Genomic DNA, 25,940 nt, shown 5'->3' with positions numbered 1-25,940 from the left:
TATCTGTGGTGACATCTTGTTTCTACAAATAAAGCCTGTCTGGGGATCAGAGGATGGAGCTTGCCACTAGCTAACCATAGAGGTCTGGAGGTCTGTGCAGACAGAAACCCCACACTGGGTGCCAAAATGTAAATGGAGCTCTTAACTGATCTAAGTAATAACCCAAAGTCAGATATAGAGGAAAACGCTGAGAGGTCAGAGAGGAGGAGGAACAAGCCACACACCTTATCGCCTTAGTGCCTTGGGCAGACAAGGGAGTGAGTTCTTGTTTTTCCCTGCTTATATCCTGTCTCTTCCCGGTTACCTCACTTCCTGCCTGTCTGCACAGACCTCCAGACCTCTATGGTTATCTAGTGGCAAGCCCCATTCTCTGACCCCCAGACAGGCTTTATTTGTACAAGCAAGACATCATCACATTTGTCCAAACTTCAAGTCTTTAGTTTAAATGGAGTGGATATACAAAAGAGATTCCTCATTTGAGAGAATTCTTCTGAGCATCAGTGTAAATTGGTTGAATGGAAACTTTTAAGCTAAAAATGTCACCTTCCTGTGCTATAAATATTGGAGACTCCAATATGCAGTGCAGGAACTGACACAGCCAAAGGGCTCAAATGCCAGTCTTTCCTTGTCTGTAAAGTAACAGGAAGATACAGGAAGAGGGTTTTGGTACCTAGAAGCCACATGAAAATGCAGCATGTTGTGGTGTGTGCTTGTAATCCCAGCACCAGGCAGACAGAGACAGTATTCTTGGGGCTGGCTGAGCAGCCAGTTCATCCTCATTCATCTATCCCTAGCTCCAAGCCTGTAAAACACTCTGCCTCAAAGGAGGGTGTCAGTGTTCAAGAAGTAACAGAATAACACCATATGAGATTCCCCTATGGTACACACACACACACACACACACACACACACACACACACACGCACACATGCATGCATGCACATACTAGCAGCACATGAATGTGCACACATGCACACATACAAAAAGTCAAATTATAAAGAAAACCGTGTTAATTGTTACTAAACCCATGAGGGGTCTTCTTGCCTGAGCCTGTAACAATGCATAGATGGCCACAAAAGATCATGCAAGGGAGTTTCAGCTCCAAACATAAACTGGATGCAAGAGGTTCAGACTGGTTTATCTTGTTATTTTGTTTGGTTATTATAACGACAACTGAGAACACTCCCCATTTAGCTAACTTTTGGTAGAGAGAGTACCAAGAGAAGCCATGCACATAAGATTCATACATGTATAAAAATATCACACAGATTCCTGCAGCAGATGATGAATACAGTTGTTAATTTTCTATTTAAGTCAATGAACTTTTTGCTCTGCTCCTTCTGAAAGTTAAAATAGTTGTTGCTGGCTGCTGCTCTTTGGAAAGTTGGCAAGCATCATGGGGCAACTATTACTATTTCTCTCTATGCTCTTAAAGTGAGCTTCCTATCACACTTTACAGTTTTCAGCACTTGGATCCATATCACATTATATGTCTTGAAACAGAAAATGATTTTTTTCTGCACAAGGCTCTGTTAATACACAAACTAAAAGTCCACATTCATAGTTTGGGTTCTTGGTCAAAGCCTTGGCTACAGTTGTGTTCATTCCTTTCTTCTCTTTCACATCTCAGCCTACATGCTTAAAGGAGGGATGAATGTTAGCCTGCCAACAACTGTTTAAAGCAAAGTGACGTCATTGAAGTTGGGCCATCCATCATTGATGCTCCGTTTCTTCAATTCCAGTGCTCAGGAGGCAAAGCCAGGAGGCTTGCTATGAGTTTCGGGCCAGCTTGGCCTCCATAGCAAGTTCCAGGCCAGGAAGATATATGTAGAAAACCTTCTTGCAAACAAAAAAAAGATGTCATACTTGAATATTGGCATTCATTTTCAATAACTTGTCTTTTAGTTAGATTTTCCTTTCATCAGGTTACATGGATAGTTTTTAATCACTGTTTCTTAGTAGAACATCTCAGTAGCTCCAAGGAGTTGCCACTCTCAAGGATCTGACTGTATCAGATCTCACTGTGCCTCAGCAGTGGTCAATGAGCAATTACTGAGACAAGTCTGCGACCATGGCTAGTGGCATGGTAACCTCAGGCCCAGCTGTGCTTCCAGCTATTGCAAGACCTAGAAGCCCTTGTCCTTATACTAGCGTTGTAAGTTGCTGTGCATAGGATGTTCTGTTTGGTCTTCAGAGTGGTGTTTGCTTTCATTTCCATCAGTTGTAACCCTAAGATAAAAATCATGAAAATAACTGTCTTCCCAAAGAATACAGAGAGATAGAGAGTAATTAAAAATGCAGAGATAGTCCTCACTGTATCCCAGGTAGGAAGTACACATATGATAACATATCCAAGACATGCCCTGCACTGGTGGCATGGGTATATAATGGGACAGCTACTCCTGAAGACATGTTCTTAGCATATGGCCTAGTGCTTCTGACCCCTCTCCCCGAGGACTTAACAAATGATAACAATACAGTCACCTCTGCATGCATGCATATTTGTATCAACTTCATTGATAATCAGTAAAAGGAAGCTGATCATGCCATACTTCGGCAGATGGATGAATAAATAAAAACACGCACAGACAGAGAATGGAATATTACACGGTGCCGAAGCTGGAAGCAGTAGGAGACATTTTAATGTTACTAACGAGAGGAAAGTATCTTGAAATCGGTGTACACTTTATGGTCCCATATTACTGTGGCAAGGGAAAAAGGCTATAGTGATTGTAAAGAGCTTAGCAGTTGCAAGGAGTTGAGGACACAGATGAATGGCTGGCAGAATTTTGGCAGAATTGAAAATGCCTTGTATGTTGCTAGCCTGGTGGTTCCCAGGACTTGACAGGCTGTGGTAAGAGGTCAGCATCAAGGTCAGTCTGGATTACATAGAAAGGCCTTGTGTCAAACACACACACACATACACACACACTTATGCATGCATATGTTGTATGAAACTATAATGATGGGTATGTGTTGCACGTTTCCCCAAACCTACAGCCTATACAGCAGTGCACCCATAGGGAACATTTGACTTTGTATGACGTGACAGCTCAGCACAGGCTCATCCATTCATTGTGAGAACCACTCATGACAAACAGACATGCGGAGATTATTTGTGCAGGGCATGGGGTGTGTGGATCAAGTCCATGCCTCCCTCTCAGTTTGACTGAGTAAAATCTCATCAGTAGGCAAACTGCCTTCTGACAAGGTTTGCAACCTGAGTCCAGTCCCCACGGCCTGCGTACTGGAAGGAGAGCAAAGATTCCCTCACTTCGCCCTCTGGCTTTCATGTGTGTGTCTTGATAATAAGCTCACGAGCCTATGTGCACACATACCACATGCCACACAACAAATAAACGTTGAAGTATTTCAAAATCATTTGTCTGTGAAAACAAACTATAGACTGGGCATGCGCAGAGAGGTAGAGTGTGAAGCCCTCTCGATTAAAACCCCAATATGGTAAGAATAAAAAGTTAATAGAATGAAGTAAACATGGTTTCACAACCTAAAGTCATTAATCCTACATTAGCAATTCATTTGGGGGCATGCTGGGGTCAAGTGACCTAAAGCCCGTTCCTAGCAAGCCATCCCTTCCTCTCCTTCCCCCTTGCCCATGTCCATTATTTCTGCCACCTGCTCAGTCCCAGTTCAGTGCAGGTCAGGACAAGAGGCCCCACCTCCGTTAGTAGTGCTGACTGTAGGCTGGGCACAGTTCAAAACTACAGTTCTATAGTTTCCAAATCAGGTAGCCTCCACTCTGTCAGAGACATCCAGAGAGGGAGACAGTGAAGGAGCTTTTGAAGTCAACAGTCAATAATCAAGGGCCCAGGGCACTCATAGTGGCTATGATATCTGTTATTTGGCCAAAAAAAAAGCAATAGAAATGATTTCCAACAAAAATCTTCCTCAGTGTGTACATGTTTTGTTTTAGGGATTTGTTAGCCATTTAAGTTCTGTTTAGTCCCCTTTGAGTTCGACTCTACATTCCATTTTCCATTCCTAGAATTATGTAGGCACCTATGACAGCAATTGATTTGACCGTTAAGTATGATGTATGCAAGGTGTATGTCCCCCTCTCTTATTCATTGTCCCTTTGTGTCCTATGCCATTCAGCTGCTGCTCAGCTAAGGTTTCCCATGGTGACATGAGTCAAGAGCACCATAGTCCATCTTGGTGGCTTCCTCCTGAAGAAGTCAATGCTCTGCCTCCTGTGAACTATCTAGAAAGGAGAGATCCCTCTCTCCCTACTCCATGGCTGCTAAGACAGAACCTGCTTTGTGGGAGACGGGTACTGCAGATTTCCCAGAACAGCTCACCCAGATTTTATAGGTAAGCGCAGTTGACACTTTCATTTAAGAAGTGCTACGCCCCAAGGTGTTGTCTATTATTTTGATATCTCTTAAGAATGAATTTTTATGGGGTCTATTTATAGAAAAATGAGCTCAGCCTTTTTATAATGGTAGCCTGATTGTGTCAACATATCCATCCCTTTAGGATTGTGTTGGGGGGCAGATAGGAGGCCTGCGAGGAAAGGAAAGAGGGGAGAACTCATTGGATCAAAGCATGTCCTCAGGCAGCCTCCATCCTTACATATTAGAGCCTGCTGCAGCCCGCTCGTAGAAGGGCTTCAGGAATGCCTCATGCCCACTGAGAACGCATGTGATCACCACAGCTTGTGAAAAGACTCAGAAGGAACGCTTACCCTGACTGGGGAGAGGGTGAGAGCATGCATCTGAGGGATGTTTTATCTCCACCTTTGTAGCTGAGTCAACAACAACTGCTAATGTCTCCTATTCTGTGGGAACCCACCTTCTCCTCTTGATGGGCACTGTGGTGAAGCCAAGGAGATTTGCTCCTGTCACAGGCACAGAGTTTAAAAGTGTTGACTAACTTGATGTCAACAACAGTGAAGGCACTATCTGGAAACATGAAAATCAGTGCAAATAATGCACATGCAAAGAGTAGGTTCTTATGCACTGTTTTATTGCTGTGAAGAGACACTGTGACCAAGACAACTCCTAGAAAACAAAATATTTCATTGGAGGATTTATGTCCAGACTTCACATTTCTGCTTAAGAAAACAAACAAACAAAATTGGGAGGGGTTTGAAGCGATGGCTCTGTGGGTAACACATTTACCATGTAAACATGAAGATCTGAGTTTAGATCCCTAGAACCCAAGTTAAAGCCAGAGATGGTGATATGTGACTCTAAGGCCAGTGCTCCTTTAGCATCAGGAAGCTGGGGATTGGAGAATGCCCAGAAGCCTCGGGGCAGCTATCCTGGCCTGTGTCACTATTAAAAACATGGAGACCCTTCCTCAAACAAGGTGGATGGGTGACAAGGATCCATACCAAAAATTGTCCTATGACCTCCACATGCTTATCATGGCAGGAGTGGTGGTCCTCACACACATGAGACTACACACACACACACACACTCACACACACTACACACTGTACACTAAGATAAGTACACAAAGTACAGGGTTTATATTATCACATAAACTCAGATATTTGTTTAACCTATGAGAAAATTTTGGTAAAATACCATCGTTTAAAATACCAGTATGCCAAGGCAATGGAATGGAATTTGAGCTAGAACATCCCATGTCACTGTTTTGATTTTACCTAAAAGAGTAAACAGTTGCCTTATGTGTGAGACTGGCTGCCCATGTATGCCTGTCGTAAATCATGATTACCTGTTAGCTGAGATATATTGAGATTAATGTGTGCTTAACTATTTTCTCCACACATCAAAATCATCATAATTAAAAATGGAATTCAAGTTCCCCGACTTGCTGAACTTCTGCTTATATTATATTTGTGATGGAGAAACAGCAAGAGGAAGTCAATGGAGGCTGTGATGGGGAAGTCTCAGCTGATGGACTCCTCCCAGATGGAAATAGAAGCTAGGTCTCTGGTCGAAGATTCGGCTTGGGACTCATTTTTTTTTCAGGAAGCAGTCTCCTGTCTCCATTCGGTTAGGGCTAACTGCTGTATAGCATGTCTGATCAGATCTGCAGGCCAGCCAACAGGCAGGTTTCTGACGGGATTGCCTACTGTTGCTGTGTTGAAAGATAGAGTGACCCATCCATTGCTAATAAACATAGTCATCCTCGCTGTCTCCCTCACTGGCCTCATTCTCTGATGTGCAAGAGCCAGGGGCAGATGCAGTGTCTGGGAGCATTTCCAAATTCCTCTTTTAAAAACTTGAGTCATAAACACAGACCTTGCCTAGCAAGATCCTTCTGTCTACCGCACAGCCTCCAGCTGCGCAGAATGTACTTGGGGTGTACGTCCCAGTCTGCAGGAGAAATGCTCCCAAGAGCACTGGTGACTTCCTGAGAAAAGGAAGGGTCATGGCTGCTTTTCACTGTGTAGTTTGACTTGACTAAAGGTCTCTCTCGCTCTCTCCCTCCCTCTCTCTTTCTCTATCTCTCTCCATCTCTCTCTCTCTCTCCATCTATATCTCTATATATGTGTGAGTGGGGGGGAGGTATGTGCGTATGCATGGGCATGCTGATACTCACAGAGATGAGAACGGAGCTGAAGTTTCAGGCAGTTGTGATAGCTGCCCCATCTGGTGCTGGGGATTGAACTCCAGTCCCCTGCAAGAGCAGCCAACATTTTTATCCGCTGAGCTGTCTCTGCAGCCCTCCTTTTAATTCTTAAAACAACCTTCATAATTGGCCTGATCCTTTGGCTTAACAGCCAGGTTTGGTGAAATGATTTTATTATTTTATTGAGATGGGTCATTTATCTACATTTATGCGTTTATCCAATTAGTGAGTTAGAACAGATTTTCAAAACTGCCTTTGTGTGTGGAGAGGACAGTATTCATGTGCGTGCAGGAAAGCTCGGGCATGGGTGAGTGTGTGCCTGTGTGTGCATGAGTGTGTGTGTGTGTGTGTGTGTGTGTGTGTGTGTGTGTATATGGTGTATAAATCAGAGGACAACCAGTGGTATCATTCCCCAGTCACCATCCAATTTTTTCTTTGAGATAGCATCTCTGAATGACCTTGAACTTACCAGATAGACCAGGAAGGCTGGCCTGGGAGCCCCACAGGACCTGTCTCAGCCTCAGCAGCATGAGGACCTATCACCCTGCCTAGATTTTTTTTTTAACTTGTGAATTCTGTGTTTTGAACAGAAGTCCTTATGCTTGCAAGGCAAGCCCTGTCCTGACCCAAGTTGTCTCCCCAGGCTCTGAAACCAAACATCCCAGCTTCCTTTAAACATTCCCCTCCCCTAAACGGAGTGCCAAGTGGAACCAGTCCCCCTGTGCCGCACAGTAGTGCTCCACAGGACTGTGCGGGTGCCTTGCCTACGGTACTGTGACTGCTGACGCCAAGTTACATTCAGGCATGAAGTGATTCTGAATCAAGGGCTGGGGGTTGGCCTCACTATAAAAGGGAATGCCTGAAGACTGTTTCTTCAAAGTTAGGACGTGAGAACTACAGAAAAAGCAGTAATTCAGAGAAGTAGGAGATATGGACATCACCCGGAGTCCTGAGCCAACACTGTTGCTCAGTTTGGATTTACTTTTTGGCTAATTTGTTCGTAATGAACTAAGTTCTGCCAGATTTGGGTTTGGTTTTGGTTTTTTGTTTGTTTGTTTTTTGTTTTTTGTTTTGCTTGTCTGTTTATTTATTGAACGTATTTCCAAGGACATTTGACATTTGAAGGTAGATTTTCCAGCCTGACAACTAGTTTCATGGAGCTACAAGGGACTGGACTGCTGGGCGGGGCAGGGAGCCCAGTTCACATTCATTTATACTCTATGTAGTTGTTGTGCTCGGTGCCCAATCTAATGAGCAAATCCCGGTGATCCCTAATATGACATAATCTGTTGCAGACTCTCAATGTCAAGCTGTATTTTTAACTATTCTTATCAAATCTGAAACACTCACCAAAATGTTTCCCCAACATGAAGAGAAATGAAGTTAAAACACAAAGGCACGTAGATGGTAATATAGCCATCATAAGTTTATCGGGGGAAACACCAGACATCTGCCCCGTCCCATTAATGATGAGTTTTGTAACCATTCTCATAAAACCTCCGGGCTCGAGGGTCATGTGTGCAAGTCTCGATACATACTCTAGCTGCTGCAGTAAAGAAAGTGTTCAGCGCTCTCAAATTTATACCTGACAGCCTGGAAACAAAGCACACAGATGTAGGTTCCAAACGCTGCTCAACACTTCAAAGTATTAATATCAGGATTATGAGTCCTACCTTCAATCAAAATAATGAGTCCGATTAAGCTTTGTTCTTTGAGACGTGCTTGCATTGTCTTGTTTTCTGATACACGGGTATTTGGATGCTCTAATCCTTAGGTTGAATATATTATAGTATCAGTCATTTGTTTATACTGCAGTATAAATTCATGACCATGAACTAGCTCCTCCTTGTCTTTATGAATAAAAGTGAGGACTTTGGGACCAGAGCAAAGGCACTTAGTGTATGTAAATCCATGCTGCATTATTTATTAGATAATGCCTTTGGACAAACTTATTCTTTTCTGTGGCTCTATTTCCCTTTCTTTACACTTGGTATAATTACACTGAGGTAATTACTTGCAGGTAGGAGGGGATGAAGAGAAGGGATAGTTCAGATAATGCGCCATGTTCTGTGCCTGCACACATGCTGCTCAGCTTGCTTTAAACACCAGCTACAAGCTGCCACACAGTCATTAATATTCAAATGCCTACTGTAAGTGTGAGTTTTGCTGTGAGAATTTTCTGTAATATTGACTGAAGATCAATGAGTGTTGTATTAATTCATTCTTATAGATACAAGATATGTTTGGCTAAGGGTTATATCGGGCATGAGTTACACTGGATTTTCTTTACTAAAATGTGATGCTTGATTTTGCTATTGATGGTAGCTAAATGAATCTAATACTAGGCAGACCACTGGGCAGCAGGTAAAATATTCCTCACCAGCTACACTGTGGTTTGTATCAGATGGTAATGCTTTGGGCCCTTCAGACTCCAATTCTGTGATTGTGGAGTATTTATGCAGTTCCCTCAAATTCAGATTTGGGCCATTAGCAAAGCATCAGGTTGGATAAAGCTCAGGCAGATATTTGCATATGTTTTTAATTTAAATTTCATTGTGTGTGTAACGTGTATGTTTGAGTATTCATATATGTGCGTCACGTATGCAGGAGCCTGTAGAGGTCAGAAGAGGGCATCAGAGCACATAGAGAAGGAGTTACAGGTGACTGTGTGAGCCACCATATAGGTCTGGGACCCGAACTCGGGTCTCTGCGAGAATAGTATGCACTCATAACCGCTCCAGTCCAAATTTCAGGAGTTTCTAATCAACTAGTGGGTTTTGGTTTTCTCATGTAACATGATGTTTATAACTTAATATTCATATAAATTTACTCTTCTCTAATAACGTGAAAAAATGTGATATGGAGAGCACACATCACCATAAAATGACTGTTTTGTTCTTGAGATGGACGGAAGGGGTGTGTAAAGAAGAGGGAAATGGAAAAGTGCTTTATTATAATTGGGCAGTCACACAGGCAAGCGGTGCTCCCTGCTTGCAAGCAGCCGGCTGTACTTTTGCTCTCCAAACCAGCCTCCTCCCACTTGTCCAGCTCAGATGAGATATCGTTGCATGCCGGGAGGAGGAAGTAAACCGTGCTCACTTTATTCCCCCAGGAATGCAGAGGGAACCTATTTGATTTACACAAAGAGTTTTTTCTTTCCGTGTAGAGGTAAAAATCTGAAATCTGCTCACACTGGCACTCCAAAGGTGACCCTCCTTCTCCTTGTCACTCTTTTCCCTGTTAGTAAAACAAGCCCATGATCATTTGAGGGAAGGTTTGACTGCCATAGCATCCGGATGCCAATCACTCCAGCCTTTTTAACTCCCTCCTCTGCTGACCCTGCCCAGGAAACAGCGACTGCCTTTGGGGAGATCTTTGTAGCAGCCACCGGGGAGATGAGTGCATACAAGCACCTGCTTGCAATTCCACTTTGTCTTCAGGAGAAATGTGATCGCTGATACCGAGTATCCTGCAGGCGACACTCTATCCTTTCCTCGTGATACTCAAGGACACTAAATGATTGTCACTCATGTTTGTCTCATGTACTTACCTTCCCCAAAATGCCTAAGCAAAGATTCTTCAGGATACAGAATACAAGCAATTAGCGAGTACAAAAAGAGAAGTATACCCCACTCTAAATCAGTAGTTTTAAAGTCATAAATTTTACATCTTTTACTGTATGGTTGTTATGCTTTATTATTATTATTTTTTGATCAGGGCATTTATTTTTTGTTAAAACAAAGCTGATTATAAGGCACAACTTGGGTAACCTTCTATAGATAGACTAATTAGGAGAAGCACATTAATTCTGACCTTCAACACCCCTGATGTCCTGGTATTTGTTTTCCTCATAGTAGAAGCAAGTGATTTGGCCAGAAAGTGCTTTAAGAAATAATAAAGGATAAAAATGACCTACCTTTTTACAAGATAGATTTCAGTTACAAATTTTGCTTAACCTCTGATATTTGATATTGGCTTTTGTTATTGGAAAACAAATGCATGGGCCTACTTTGTGGCCTAGCTGTTAAATACACGAGCATAGTGACAACGAAGAGAAAAGGTGAGAAAGAGCTTGAAGCAGGAGAGGCGAGGCCTGATGGCCTCCATGAGGAGACGCTGATGGAGACATCATCAGAGGAGACGAGGATGCCTGTTTGAGTTCACCTGTGTAGCCTGAGAAGGACGGGGTCCGTGTGCCCACCCCAGAATGTCAGAAGTCAGACTATGTCGTGTAAACTGGACATCCCAGGAGCAAAATTTGCCATGGTCCCCTTTGCTGGAAGACATTCTAACGGGCTTAGGAACGAATGGCATTCAGCATTGTGTCAATGGTGGGATCAGGGAGGGCCGTTTTCCCCCAGGCGCTGGACACAGTATAAAGGATGACTTATGAAGACCTGTGTTCAAGTCTTCACGTATCAAAGCCATTCATTTGGCGAATGTTTTTATCAAATTGCCCTCTGTTTGGGATTATTTTAAAAGTTGGGGATTTTATCTCTGTGGTAGGTAGAGTTCCTACCAAAAGCAAGACCCTGTGTTTGGTTCTCAGTTCAAAAGGAAGGAAGGAAGGGTTCATTTTACTTGCCAGTAAGGCAAACTGCCCCAGTCCTGTCACCAGGAAATAATATTTTCACAGAGCCAAGCTCTTGGTTGACTACAAATCGACTCAAAGTATCTGCCTGTTGTGTTTCTCTTGTCAATGAATGCATAAGTTGTTTCTTGACATACAAACTACACCCTTTTGAGCACATGTCCGGATGTACATGCTGGAACTGTCTGGTGACTTTTCAAATGGTAGTCCCAAACACTTTCTGCTCTTAGCACGTTGGCTTGCTCTAATAGCGTTCTGTATTTTTATAACCCAGGTTCATTTGCTTCCTGTTTTCATCCAGTTTCAATAAGTATATAGGACTTGCGACAGAAGAGAAGCTGCCATGCTTGCTGTGGTTACAGAAGCCTTCGTTTCGATTTTAGAAAGAAAACTATTTTGCGTATGTTTTCCAAACAATTAATTGAGGATAATTCAAGTGCCACACTCACTTTTATGTTAGACATCCCTAAAAGGGTAAGGTTATTTTTTTTATCCAGAAAAAATTCTGAATCATATGACCATTGAGATATGCTCCATGTCCAGGGTGAGTCCAGAGGTGTTTGGGGAGAGCATTTGCTAGCGGTTGTACTTGACATTTCAAATAATACTAACCAGACCACCTGCAAGGCATGCAATGAAAAGGGCCTACAGGTGTGACCCTGGAGCTTTGGTTAGTGGAGCCTGAAGGGAACCTCAGTGACTCCCATCCTCTTGGCCAAGGAGCAGTCTCAGCTGAGTTCTTTTTCAAATGGAAGGCAACTTTAAAGGAGAAGCATCCAGACTCAGGAGATGGAGTGGGAACACCTTCTCAGACACACAGACCTTCAAGTTTTCCTTTCAGTGTGTCCCCACACATTTATTTTCACATGGAAAGGGCACTTTGAGGAAGCCATGAGACTCCTGGGAAACCTGTGTTGTAATGATTTAATGACATGGCCCGACCCCAGGACTCCAACGAAGCCAGGAAGCCAAACAAAATAGGTGCGTTGTCTTCAGTTTCTGTTCCTTGCTTCCTCCTCCTTCTGAACTTGCTCCTTCCTCCACGCCTGCCGACACAATGATGCCATGGAGCCCCGAGGTGGGACTCCACGAAGGGTCCCCACCTTCTGCATAGTCCTACTGTGCCCATTCTTCTTATCCACCCATGCCTTAGAAACCTGACTTGTAGCTGCTGCCCAGAACTGACCTGCCTGGGCTCATCTGTGAAGTCTCCCGCTTCCATAGGCCATTCTCCACCTGATCGTCTTTCTTCAGGCATTATTTATAACTTTTCAATATGTCCCCAACTCTGTGCCATCTCTCACCTGCTGCCTTTCTGCCTCTCCTCTCCAGCCAAATACTTCTTGCTTTCTCATCGAGTTCTCTGGTCGTCTTTGGGTCTAGCGGCTTTGCCTAAGTGTATTCCATTCCCAGGACGCTCAGATCTAGGGACATGCTGATGCTTTCCTGTCAGCAATTCTTGATGCTTAAACCTCTTTGCACCTTCTTATCTCTAGATAACTGATGCTCATCACTGAACTACTAGCTTTAGTATTCCTCTACAGATTTTCCCAGCTACACTTAGCTTTCTCCCCATGCCAAGTCCAGGTTAGAGATATCTCTTTCATGCTTCCACAGAAATTAAGAACTTCTCTGTCTTAGCCCTTACTACACTCTATCGAAATGGGGTGCTTGCTGCTGTTTTCCACTGACTGAAATCATGACTGTCTTCTGATAATTTCAACTCTATTCCTTTCACAGTGTAAGGCACATACCAAATGTCCAGAAAAGAAAAAAAAAAAGAATGCTCATTCATTAAGAATTAACTGAGTGGTAGCAAAGAAATAATCTATAAAAAGGATTTCTTAGCTGTAAGAATCACTTAACAATAAGATTTATTATGCACTAGTGTGATAATATAATATGTTATATGTATTTTAAAGCCATCTTTTTGAATGCACTGATAGTGTAGAGTGATAATTCAATTGCTTGGTCTTTCTTGGCTTTACATGTGGAAATAGGTATATTAAAATTGGGTAGTACTGAGACAAAATCAAATTATTAACGAGATTTAATTAGTGGTAAAGTTGCTGCTGTGGCCATATTGTTAGATCAGTGGCTGCTGTCTGCACCGCCATTGTTAATCAGTCTGTTGCTTGAAGGCAGGTTGTCACATATCTCTTAGGCTAGAATCTCAGGCTTATTAAATTTGGATGTTAATGAATATTTGACACTTTTGCCCACACAAATCATCAAAGCTTATGGGTTTAAGATGGCAGTCGTAACACACATGTACAGAACAGTAAGGAGCACTTTTCATCTTGAAAGTGGTTTGTAAACAACAGCGATCAATGCTATGGATGTATTCACTGCAATGCTGACTGAATCCATGTCAAGGGCACCAAGGTATTGATGATCGCAGTCTGGTGAGGGTCAGAAGGTAGTGGTGGCAGCAGCAACAGTGCCGGTGGCTGCGTCAGATTCCCAAAGGGTAAAAAGTCTGTCTCTTGTCATGGCGTGAGCAGATTGCTTAAGTCCCCCTTCCTGTTTTGAATCTATTTTCCATGGGGACCATGGGTTATCAACAGGAGTCAATGCAGGTGAGGTGTTGACAAACCTCACCTGGGGGGATTGTGAGCACATGCTTATGGCTGGGGTTTTGTAAGTTAGGACTTGAAGGATGGGTCCTTCATTTTATAAGTACATTTCATATGCCTAATGCACATGAATCTTGATGGCACTATTTTTATGGCCTTTGTCTTCAAGATACCATTGACCATTCATTTCATTTTATCCAACCTACTAACTTCTAATGTTACTTAATTAATTTCCTTCTTTCCCTGGAGGCTTACATGAAGGTTTACATGTACTGGCTGAGTTTCAATATCTGGTTATATTTGTAATCATAATTCCAACTTCTTTCCTATTGTTCCCAATCACTTTTCTTAAAATGTAAGACTCTCTTGTGGTGTTTACTCTCCAACCTGCCAGCCACTTATTGACCTACAATGATGAGAAAATGTCTTCCTCTTTGTTTGGGAACCATTCACTAATGAGGAGATTGCTGGCAGTCTGGAAACGGTGATTGCTGAGGGACTAAGGAAGAATATAGAAAGGGAGAGGAGATGTTCAAAACGAGAAAGAAGGGATGCTTTTCTCATAGTGTATGAACCAGACTCATTTTGTTTATTCCTTAAGTGAAAAAATAAGTTAATATATAGGTTAAAAATAATCATAATGAGCCAGGAGATGATGGTGCATGCCTTTAATCCCAGCACTTGGGAAGCAGAGGCAGGAGGATTTCTGTGAGTTCAATGCCAGCCAGGTCTACAAAGTGAGTTCCAAGCCAGGCTCCAAAGCTACAGAGAGACACTGTCTTGAAAAACCAAAAAAAGGAGATAATAATGATACTACTATTTCTACTATGGAGGAGGAAGAAGAAGAAGAAGAAGAAGAAGAAGAAGAAGAAGAAGAAGAAGAAGAAGAAGAAGAAGAAGAAGAAGAAGAAGAAGAAAGCTGATGCTGATTAAAAACGAAATGAGCATTGTCAAGAAACTAAAAAGAAATTATTGAGCAAACCACAGATCTACCCAACAAAAAAATCTACTATATGACTCACTGTTCCTCTCAAGAGTGTTTGCCTAAGAAAATGGAAGAATTCCCCTCCACAAAAAAGGATTTGCATAAATATTCATGACACTTCCCTTCATGGTTGCCCCAAACTGGAAATCATCCAAATGCCTTGCATTAGGTTAGTATATAAAGGGGGTTCAGTAATACAGTAGACTACTAAGCAATGAAAAGGAGTAGACTGATGAGAGCATCATGGATAACTCTAAAATCCTGTGCAGAATAAAGAAAGCTAAATGGGACTCATTGCTAATTGCACTCATATAATCTTTAAAGGACAGAATTATTTGGGGACACAAAGGAGCAGTCTGAGGCTAAAGCAAATGTTCTATACTGGTGGAGACAATGGCATTTAAGGTGTTTTAGTCGGCTAGAAGGGGCTGAAATGTATCCTTTGAGTTGATACATTGCATTACACATAAATTGTACCCCAATAAAATTGGTAAGCAAAATTACCCACTTTAACCTTCCAAACTCCACCTGAACAAATTAGTATGTCATATGCTACAAACTTAATAGAACTGACTTTCCTGAAGCTATGTTGAGATGCTATACAGCTTATGCTTTTCATGATTATTTCTTTTGTATGTGTGTTTGTATGTGTCAGTGTCTGAGATTAATTTCATTTACAAGCCAGAGGTCAAAAGAAGGTATTGGTGTCTTCTATTATTTTCCACTTATTTCTTTGATGCAGAACCTCTCCCCAAACCAGGGACTTGGTTTTGTTTTGTTTGTTTGTTTGTTTGTTTGTTTGTTTGGCTTTGCTAGAAGCTGAAAAGGGTCTATGATCACAGCAGGGTTTGGGGGGAGGTTGTAAAATGCCTGGCTTGTTCCACAGGCACTGGGGTCCATTTGTCATTCTCACAACTAGAAAAGAAGAGCTCTTAGTCACTAGTCCTTCCTCCTGGCCATATCTTCTTGTGCAGTATCAGTAGATGAACCCATTTTTCTCTGTAGTTTTCCTTTTGATGTCATTCATAGCCAGGCCAAAATTTGTATAAGCAAAACTGACTATAGTTGTGTATCCCTAGGTATTTCTCCTAATAAGGAATTCTGTCTAAGCAGGACAAGCACAATTGGATGCATTGCTGACCAGTTCTTGCCTTGATGACAGCGACATTTCTGTGTGTTTTCCAAGGCACTTGTAATTGGTGTTAATGTGCTGCTATGTTATTCATTTTAACTGTGAGAAAAATAGCTTGCTGAAGACTAGTACCTTCATCATACTTACAAGTTCAGCCCCCCATGCCCAACTCTCTCTCTCTCTCTCTCTCTCTCTCTCTCTCTCTCTCTCTCTCACACACACACACACACACACACACACAATTAGAGAAATATAATTAAGGATTGCAAAATCAATTTGACACTCCTGTAAAATGTGTGACACAGAAGTGGTGGGCCGTAGCCTCCATCACTTTCTGTATTCTCCTTGTTTACTTCATAAATTCGTGCAAATTAGGACTCTAATTTCCAGAGCTGTTAATGCCTCATTAAAACCTGCAGTACATCTCCTATTTCAAGTTCCTTTTCTCTTGTTTCTAACATGCAACATTATCTCTGTTATGTGGCTATCTATATGGCAATGCATTTAGGGAGACAGATACAAACTACATTGAAAACTCTTAGAATTGTCTATCTCTGGAAACAACATGACAACGAGTTGTTTTGAAGTGAGTTATCTCCCCATTACTTCTTGTTCTATCTATTGGCATTCGTGACTTTGTTGCCTGGCTATTGGGTTGTGTGAATATGTTGCTTGCATACACCAGGCTGACAGACTCTGCTCAGGGAGGCCCTGTGAGTCCAGAATTCACAGCTGGATGCCTGTTTTAAAAATTATTTATTTATTTTTTGCTTATTTATTTTCATGTACACGTATATGTGTCTGTGTGTACGTGGGTGTAAATACCGAAAGAGGCCAAAAACTAGTGTTCAATCTCTTGGAGTTGGAGTTGGAGGCAGTTAAGGGATGCCTGATGTGGAAACCAGGAACCAAACTCTTACCCTCTGACAAAATAGTGTGCGTCCCTAGTCACTGGACATCTCTCCAATCTAAGGGTTGACTTCTTTTAACCATTAAACTGCTGCTGTTATTCTGCTGCACCAAAAACAAAAAGCAACCAGCAAACGCAATTTTTAAAATGATTTAAAAAAAATAGTGTGTGAGGGGCCAGGAAGTTGGCCAAACACCAGATGACCTGAGTTCAATTCCCAGAGCCCACATAAAAAGCTACATATAGGGGCATGCAAATGTGGTCCTGTCGCTCACATGGAGCAACTGCAGGGAGAGACAGGAAATTCAGACCAGCTGGCATGGGAGAAGCAATGGCAGGGATTCCACCTCAGCAAAGAGGGAAGTGAGAATAGAATCCCCACCTTCCCCCCACCCCGACCTCCCTGACGTCCACATGCTCACGGTGGCATGTGCAGGATCTTGCCAGAGCTCATTGGTCATATCATCTTCTATAGCACCATCATCTCTGATATGATTTTTATTTACTCCTTCTTTAGATAGATTGGCCACAAAGTACAATCAGCGATTGTCAACTTGCGGAGAAGCCACTGGCATAGGAATGGAAGGAGGGACTATGGGAGGAACCTGAATTACCCAGAAGGACAAGACCCTAGCGAGGCAGGAAGGGTGAAAAAGGGATGTCCACCCATACAGACTAGTCTAGAAAAGGCTTGTGGCTTACTTGGCTCGTTGTCACCAGTACAAGATGTGGTCCAACAGGCAGGTAGGTAAAAAACAGTACGATATCACCATCTTTCTATGCCCCAGTATCTGGAAGGGCTACTTTTAAAGCTTAGGTAATTTATAAATTTAGGTCCTTCTCAAAAATTCTTGTATAAAATCAATTGCCAATACATAAATAGAATGGAATAATAATAATAATAACCTCTTGGAGGTTGTTTTTCAACTTGTGTGCTTTTAAAGGCTGATATCCTTAATGCTTTGTGGAATTTTAAGATTTTTATTATTGTTAATACGTGTGTACGCATGCCTGCTTTCTGTGTGTACACCACATACATGCAGGTTCCCTTGAAGGCCATGCGGGGGCTTCAGATTTTATGACAGAGGAGTTAAAGACAACTGTGACCACCTGATATGGGTGCTAGGAGCTGAATCAGGGTCTGCTACAAGAGCAGCCAATGTCCATAACCACTAAGGCAATGTCTCGGGCCTCTAAGACGAGTTTTATTTCTTTTGTTTCTGTGTGTCATGCAGAAGATGTGTCCATTTTCTCAGTATAAAAATTACACGTGCAGTGCAGAGTCTGTCATTTGTTCCCTCCTTCGATCCTTCTTCAACTTCCAAGAAGGCTGAACTTCAGCTGTGGGTCATTTCTCACCTGAGTAAAGTGAAGATTTCCTACTTTGTGACCAACGTACTTGACACTCTGCTGATGTGTAAAACAATGCATTCTTAGCCTGTCTTCTAAGACTGAGTGTGCACCAGAAGTGCAGGGACGCTATCTCCACTTCCTGTCCTTTATGTCCAGCTCCTGAACTGAAGGGGATTTCATTTTTGACTCTTGTTTACTATATTACATACGGGAAATCCTGATGCAGCTTTTTGGTTCCTGGCATTTTGATGACCCAAACACAAGGCTGGCTGGCTGACTTCCTTCCTTCCTTCCTTCCTTCCTTCCTTCCTTCCTTTCTTTCTTTCTTTCTTTCTTTCTTTCTTTCTTTCTTTCTTTCTTTCTTTCTTTCTTTCTTTCTTTCTTTCTCTTTTCCAGTTCATCATCAGAATACCCAGGGTTCTTGAGTTAGAATAATCAACCTTGCTAAATCAGCTCACATCTTCTCAGATTTGGCCCTGGAAAATCTAATGTTAAGCAAATTTCCTGGTCCAGCTAAATTCCATGAGGGCATCTCTCACATTATGAATAGAAATTGATTTTAAGTTAGTTGACCAATAGTTTTATGGTTCATGTTTCTAGTTTTCTGGTGTCATTTCCAGAAATCTTGAGGTTAAATGAAGGATTGTGTTGTTTTAAATAAACCCAGCAGGACTTACATGAACTCTAATTACTTTCTTGTATAAGTTAATTTTGTAGAACCCTTTAAAAGATGAGAGACAGACATGAATTTTGCTCCCTTCTCTACATCTCAGTCATAAGCAGAGGAATGAATATACACACATATATACACACATATATACATACATATATAATGTGGATATAATGCACACAATATGTTATACACATGTATATGTGTATATAATATGTATATAATGCATACAATGTGTGTGCACATACAAATATGTGTGCATGTGTATATATGTTTATATATAAAATGTGTGTGCTGGACTGTGGTGGTGCATGCCTTTAATCCCAGGACTCAGGAGGTAGAGGCAGATGGAACTCTATGAGTTTGAGACCAGCCTGATGTACAGAACCAGTTCCAGTACACCCAGGGCTACACTGAGAAACCCTGTCTTGAAAAGCCAAAAATAAAAAAAGTGTGAACTATATGCATGTATAGTATGCATATGTGTGAATGCTGCAGCTTGCACAGAGACATCAGAAGATAACACTGGCGGCTGGATTGCCCTTCTGTGTAGTTTGAGATGGGCTCCAGCACCTTTTTGCTGCACTTTGGACATGTAAAAATCCTCCTCCTCCAATTTCTTTCTTTCATCTTGTCTTATGATCATTGGATTCCAGACATGTACTTCTGTGTGCAGCCACGCATTAGGTGCTGAGGACTCAAGATCAGGTCCTCACACTGGGATGGCAAAGGCTGAGCTCACTGAGCCATCTTTCCAGCCCAGATTATATAGGTTTCTGCTACAAAAAGGGAGTTTTTTTTAAGCAGAAGGCTCTCAGACGGCTCCGTTCTTGTCATGCACCTAGCATTTTTGAAATACTTCTCTGGATGCTGCAACTGAACAAAGGGCTACTAAGCTATTTCCCTCCCTCCTGCCCTCGGCAGCTATGCTTTATCCCAGTTAACATCAGAAAAGGAGCCAGTATTGCCCTGCTATTTAGCAAAACGGAGAAGAAGGTGAGTGCTGCCCTGTGCTTTATTAGCAGAACTGTCAAGAAGAAGATAAACAAGGCGATTATTATGCTCCACTTGGCAATCTCGGCCCTTGATAGGAGTACTGTGATCCATTTGGGAAGTTACGTTGTTCAAACCTAGACAGATGGGGCAGATGCATCAAAGGAGAGCAACAAAAAATGATGAAGGGTCTTGAAAATGGGGCCTGGAAGAAAAGGCTGGGAGGCCCAAGGCCACTCAATCTCCAGGACAGAACACAGAGTGATGCTCCATGCCTGTTTCCAACTCATAAAGAGATGCAAGGTGGAAGACAGTGGCTGCTTGTTCTCCTCATTCAGCGAAGATGCTGCAAGATGCAGGAGCTAGGAGTGTGTTGCAGGGGCGGTGAACGGGTTGAACACTAGATACAATTAGCTGAAATTTTAATACTCAAAAATGGTGCGATTGGAGGCATAATCATTGCCCTGGGACCTAAATCAAACCAGAGCTGGAATAGGGATCTCAAATACCCTAAGTCTGAACTTGGGGCTCCTTATGAAAGGAACACATGCTTTCATAAAGAGCTTGAGTGTTTCCTGATGCTCAGCATGGGTGTGTTTTAAGGTCTCTGGACACTCGTAGGAGGGCTAACTGATTTACCACCAGGTCTCACGTAGGATTTCAGGCACCGATGCTGTAGCTTTCCCTCCTTTTCTTTTCTCTTCTTTTTATGGCTCTGTTCTTTTTGTCCTGAGTGGGACAGAACTAGTAATGAGCATCTCAGGACAAGACAAGATGACAGTTTAGAAAACAGCCCATCAAATTGTAATCTGACAGCTTCCCTTTGTACCTAACCACTTTTTCAGTTGTGGTCTGGTTTTCATTGTGCCAATCTGTTGTTGTGTTGGTTGGGGTCCTTGCTTTGTCTGTTCTTTAGCTCCTCTGGCTTCAACATGACAGATATGTCCCAAGTGTGCCTTTTGCATATTAATTACCCGGGATAAGCACTGGGTGATTTATATCCTAGCAACCAATGGGTAATTTTTGTTTACATAAAGGAGCAAGAAATAGCATTGGATGCACATGTGTTCCATTGATACCCATTAGTTGTCCCCATCTGTATACAGTTGTGAGGGAAATGTAAGAGTTCTGATAGAAAATTCCTGGAGTTTCTACAGTGAGTGCAATGTGGTGAAACCTGATAAAACCCAGAAGTAGAGCAATTTCTGTTTCACTTTTTATCAGCTTTTATTATTCACTTAAATGGTAAATAAATCATTGCATCTTCTCTATTATTTCATGGTTACAATGAGAACCCTAGCGTGAAGATAGATACAAGAGTGCCTTGTCTTACCATGGTCTAAACAGTGTTTTCTAACTATCCATTCTCGTTGAGAAGGGGAAAAGCTCATGGTATTTCTGATGTTTCTTGATTTGAGAATTATTTCCCAGATTAAGCCTGTGCCCTGTGATTGTGGTACCTGCCTCTTTCCTCTCCTTCACTCTTCTTGTCTGTACGGTGAGCAGCTTGACCTACAGGAGCTCCTGTCGTGATCATGCATCCTGTCACCTTGCCAAAACACCAGTCAGCTTTGCCCCTCTAAAACCAAGATAACATCTTAATAATTCCTGACCTTGCAAGTGGATGGTCTTCTGCATTTCATCACAGTCATAGAAAGCTGAATAACACATATTGTACCTGAGATGTAAGCAGAAACTAGAAGTGCTGTCAGACAATGATTTAGACATCCTCCTTTGTGTGATTGTTATACTTTTAAACATAGAACAAATAGCTTATCATAATATAAGCGATCCTAAAAACACAAGGAACTCACCAGTAAAGAACTCATGCTGTTACAATACATTGCATGAAAAGAACTATTGTCCTAGCAAAAGAAGTTACCTGATGCCTAGATATCTATCACCAAGAGAGACCATTGGCTGGCTGCTGGGAACCTGTGGAGTCTGAGAACACTTGCTAGCCTCCCTCAGCCATGTATAACTAGGGGTCAGATTGGATGCAAGGGTTCCGAGGATGTGTGGTGCTTAAGGGAATAGAGAAGTTTTGGGGAAAACAGCAGGGCAGCCTCTCTTGGTTTCTGGTATGCTCAGCAGGGTACCAGTCTTCCCCAGGGAGCCCATGATCCCCAGCAGTGCTCTTATCAGAGAGCTGCAGTAGGGCACTTCTTAGGAGCCTGCAGCAGAGCTTAATGGACGCCTTTGCCTGATGGCAATAGAGGGTTCTCATTTTTGTGTTTGTTGGTTGGTTTGTTTTTCTTTTGTTTTCTTCTGAGATGATATTGCAGGTCCAAATCTTCATAATCATAATTAGGGCTGAGGAAATTGTATAATATACTCCCAACTTAGTTTTCCAGCACACTGAGGAAACGCATTGACATGCTAAATCCTAATGGCTGGTGGAAAAGGAAAAGTGTAATTTGAGCAAATGGGTTCTGTGCCCCCATTTTTTTAAAAGTTACTTACAAAGTTTAAACTGTCAGGAAGTAAATCTCCCACAGAAGCAATTTTATTCCCTCCGCATGGGAACCACATATGTCGTTGCTGATAGAACCTCTGTTGGGGATGCAGAGCCAACCCCAGGAGGAACTTGGAGCAGGCTCTGCCTTCAGCAGCATGGCTACCAGCTCAGTGTCCCAGCTCTGCAGTGACTCTATCCTTGCTGTCTGCCTGAGGATGCTTGTGTCACTACCTGTGGCTGTGGTCCAAGGTCTGTCTGTTCTTTCTTCTATCAGAATAGTTGCTCTTCTCTCTTAAGCACAAAAGTAACTAGTTGTATGCAGTTCCTTCAAGCCCCCAATGTCGGCAGTAGACTAATCTGACAGATGTCACTTTGGTGCTGTGGCAAGTGGCTGTCGCATGTATCTGGGATTTTCCTGGACTCATTAGGAGGTTTACTTTTCCGAACTCAAAATGGGAAATTAAGTTGAAGTTGTGTAGGAGAGAGAATTTTGGACTGGCAGAGAATATGACATCTGCACTCATGGCTCCAACCACGGGTGGAAGTTTCATCTTTGGACAAGTGTTTATTGACAACAGTTGTCAAAAGTGTTGGCAAGTATCAGGTGCCCGTGCTAAAACAAGGAGATGCTCTGATAGTGTGGCTGTGAAATGTTCCCCAGTGGCTCATGAGTTTGAACATGTGGTGTCTATCTGATGATGTTCTTTAGGGACATTGTTGTAGGAACCGGGTGAAAGAAATCGGTAGCTGGAGGAAGGAGGAAGACATGAGGGTAATCTCCTGCTCATCTTTTACCTGAGCTCTCTGCTTCCTGTTTTTGATCAGTTAGTGTTATGCCTAACACCATGACGGACTGCATTCCCTCAAAATGTGAAGCAAGTAAGTCCTTCCCTGCTTAAGTTGCTATTGTGATGTAAAAATAACTAATATAGATACCCACAATGCAAGGCACAGTCCACAGCCTTCCAAAGTCTAAGAAGTATGTCATCCTTTATGGGAATCTTCATGGAGCAGGTACTAAATAACAGACACTAAATGTCACACCTAAGAACCAAGCTATTCGTAGCCCCTATCTTTGTGGGAGACCTTACTCCAATGAGTCACAGGAGCAAAGTGGAAATTCAGTTACTTATTCACCCACTTAAATGGAAATTTTTATGTTCCTTAAAATTAACACAAAATGACTCATCTTCAAACATCATATTAGGAACTCTGATCATATTTTTGCCTCTGACCATATTGAATTAGGGCTAGAGCTAACTATACTGTCTTATTTTGAACACAGGGGAAAAGCCCTTGTTGGAAGGAGACTTGTGTTGAATTTTTCATAAAGTCAGTTAATTACCTTCTAATTAAGTATGTGTATTTTGTTTATTTTAAACCGAGGTTTTTTTTTTTTTGTGGGGAATCTGCTTCCCACCAAAAGAAAAATAATTCCCACAGATGCTTTGAAGAATAATAATTGAGAATGGAGGTGGCTGCACCACAACCAGCTGCTGAGGCTGTGAGGAGGGAGGGGCGGGGCGTGACTCTGCAGAGCTGTTGTAGGTGAGCCAGGAGGCAGGAAGACTGATGTCTATGCAGATTAGAACTTGGGGAAAGTAGTGAATGGTGGGACCATGTTATCAGGAGTGTGGCTGATGGGTTTTGAATTCACCGAACTGAATTTGTTTAGGGGCACATTTGAGGGAGGCAAAACAAGGAAAAACATCAAGACCTGTTCTAGCTCAGAATCTTTGTTTATTCTCCAGAAGGTAGAATGCTGACTGTTACTAATAGCCAGTGCCAGCAGCACCCAACCATAGATTCCTGGACACAGGAAAAAATAAACACAAAAAACAGGCTTTTTTCTCTTTTGCTAATGGAGGGAAGACTAGTTCAACCTGTTAAGTCAGCCGTGACTCAAGGGCCCATTGCAACCTCACCATGTTCAGCAGCTTCTGCCCAAGTTTCAGGACATGAGTTACTATCTCAAAGTTGTGACACAGGCAGATATAAATATATTCCGCAAGATTAGCATACAACAGTTCCTCTTCCAACAGCATATTGAGAAGGTCTTATTGTCTCTGACCACATTAGATAAAAGATCAGAGCTAGCTTTACTGTCCAGTCCTGCCTTACTTTTCCCTCCACCCAATTTCATGGAAAGGGCAATGGCAGGCAGAGGCCCAGTCCATTCTATGCAAGATCAGATAATGTGGGACATGGGATTTCCATAACTGTGCCTGACCCTCACTGATATTACTCAATAGCTGAACATTAATAGACCCAGTGAGCCTAAGAAGGCCAGAGAATGGTGGGCGTGGCTAAATGCTACCAGGTTATAAAGTGACGATTGTAACCACCTTGGTGAATAGCTGGAGGAGGGAATGTCGGAGCTGGAAGTTGGTTCAACAGATTCGGTGTAATGGGGGACATTTATACATCGCCATGACATCTTTGTTTTGACTTCCTGGTCTGGGACAGTATCACACATGGCCATGCCTTACTGAGGAAGACTTGTCTTCTATAATTCAGAAACAAGGAGAAAACAGACACATACATATGTGCATACATACATATATACATAATACATACATATATGCATAAATACATAGATATAGATTATAGATACATATGTATTGATAGATAGATACATGCATAGATACATAAATAGACAGACAGACAGATAGCTACATGTCTGGATGTTATATCGTTAGAATAGAGTAGAACTAAATTTTAAATGCCATCAAGTAATCTGTTAGAAGTCACGAAAAAGATCAATAAAAGCCAAGATGAGCCAAAGTGGAGGACTTCACATGATGGATATTTCAAGGAAACCATAAAAAACAGAAGACAGCATTATAGCAAGAACTGCCTGTGGTCTCCAGGAAGCACATAATAAAATTAACTATATCCATGAAAGCAGCACTACTCGCGCTACCCTTGGGGTGATGGCTGTTCTACTACTTTGATTTTCAAACTTTATGATATATGTCTGTGTGTGTGTGTGTGTGTGTGTGTGTGTATGAGTATGAGTGCGTGTGTGAGTTTTGTGTGTATGTGAATGGGCCATATGTATGTATGTATGTGTGTATGTATATATACACATACACACACATACCCCTTTGAATTTTCAGCATTTTATACCTTAAATAATATATTGTCAGATTTAATTGTTTTATGGCAGTGGTGAAAATGTTTGACAGAACTTAATGTTTATAGTTGTAATTATTATGCTACTAGTAGCTACCATAACAACATACCATGAGCTGGAATGGCTTAAGCAATAAAAATCTATCTCCTTGATCTATATATTAGATACTATACTAGACATATAGTTCTATATATCTAATGTCTACTAAAAAATAGACATCTGAGATCAAGATTCCTATGCCATTGGTTCTGTATGATCAACCTACCACATTCCATTCCCTGGACCCCACAAGCTTGTAACAATATCGTACTGTTGTTCATTGTCTGTCACAGTCTCAACAGTGCTTAAAACTCCAAAGTTCAAAGTGTCTTCTGAGATTCATGCAGTCTCTTAACTATGATCCCCTATAAAATAAAAATAAAAAAATCAGATCACATACTTTCAATATATAGGGACACAGGAGATACATTCCCATTCCAAAATGTAGGGAAGGGAAATAATTGACCAAAACAAGACTGAAAACCAGCTATGAAAACTCCAAACTCTGCATCTCCATGCCTGATGTCAAAATG

The 25,940-nt window shown here is 42.0% G+C and overlaps 1 protein-coding gene across 1 annotated transcript in view; it reads left to right on the top strand.

Annotated features, from left to right (window-relative positions):
- Ush2a (usherin) overlaps positions 1-25,940 on the top strand; it is a 644,634-nt gene that overhangs the window by 178,984 nt on the left and 439,710 nt on the right. The window contains 3 exon segments of the mRNA XM_040738771.1: positions 4,117-4,173; positions 4,176-4,272; positions 4,274-4,332. Of these exon segments, the coding sequence (XP_040594705.1) occupies positions 4,117-4,173; positions 4,176-4,272; positions 4,274-4,332 (213 nt within the window).

The sequence above is a fragment of the Mesocricetus auratus genome, unplaced genomic scaffold (assembly GCF_017639785.1).
Source record: "Mesocricetus auratus isolate SY011 unplaced genomic scaffold, BCM_Maur_2.0 Super-Scaffold_100676, whole genome shotgun sequence".
Classification (NCBI taxonomy): domain Eukaryota; kingdom Metazoa; phylum Chordata; class Mammalia; order Rodentia; family Cricetidae; genus Mesocricetus; species Mesocricetus auratus.
This window is presented reverse-complemented; position numbering and strand designations above follow the sequence as displayed.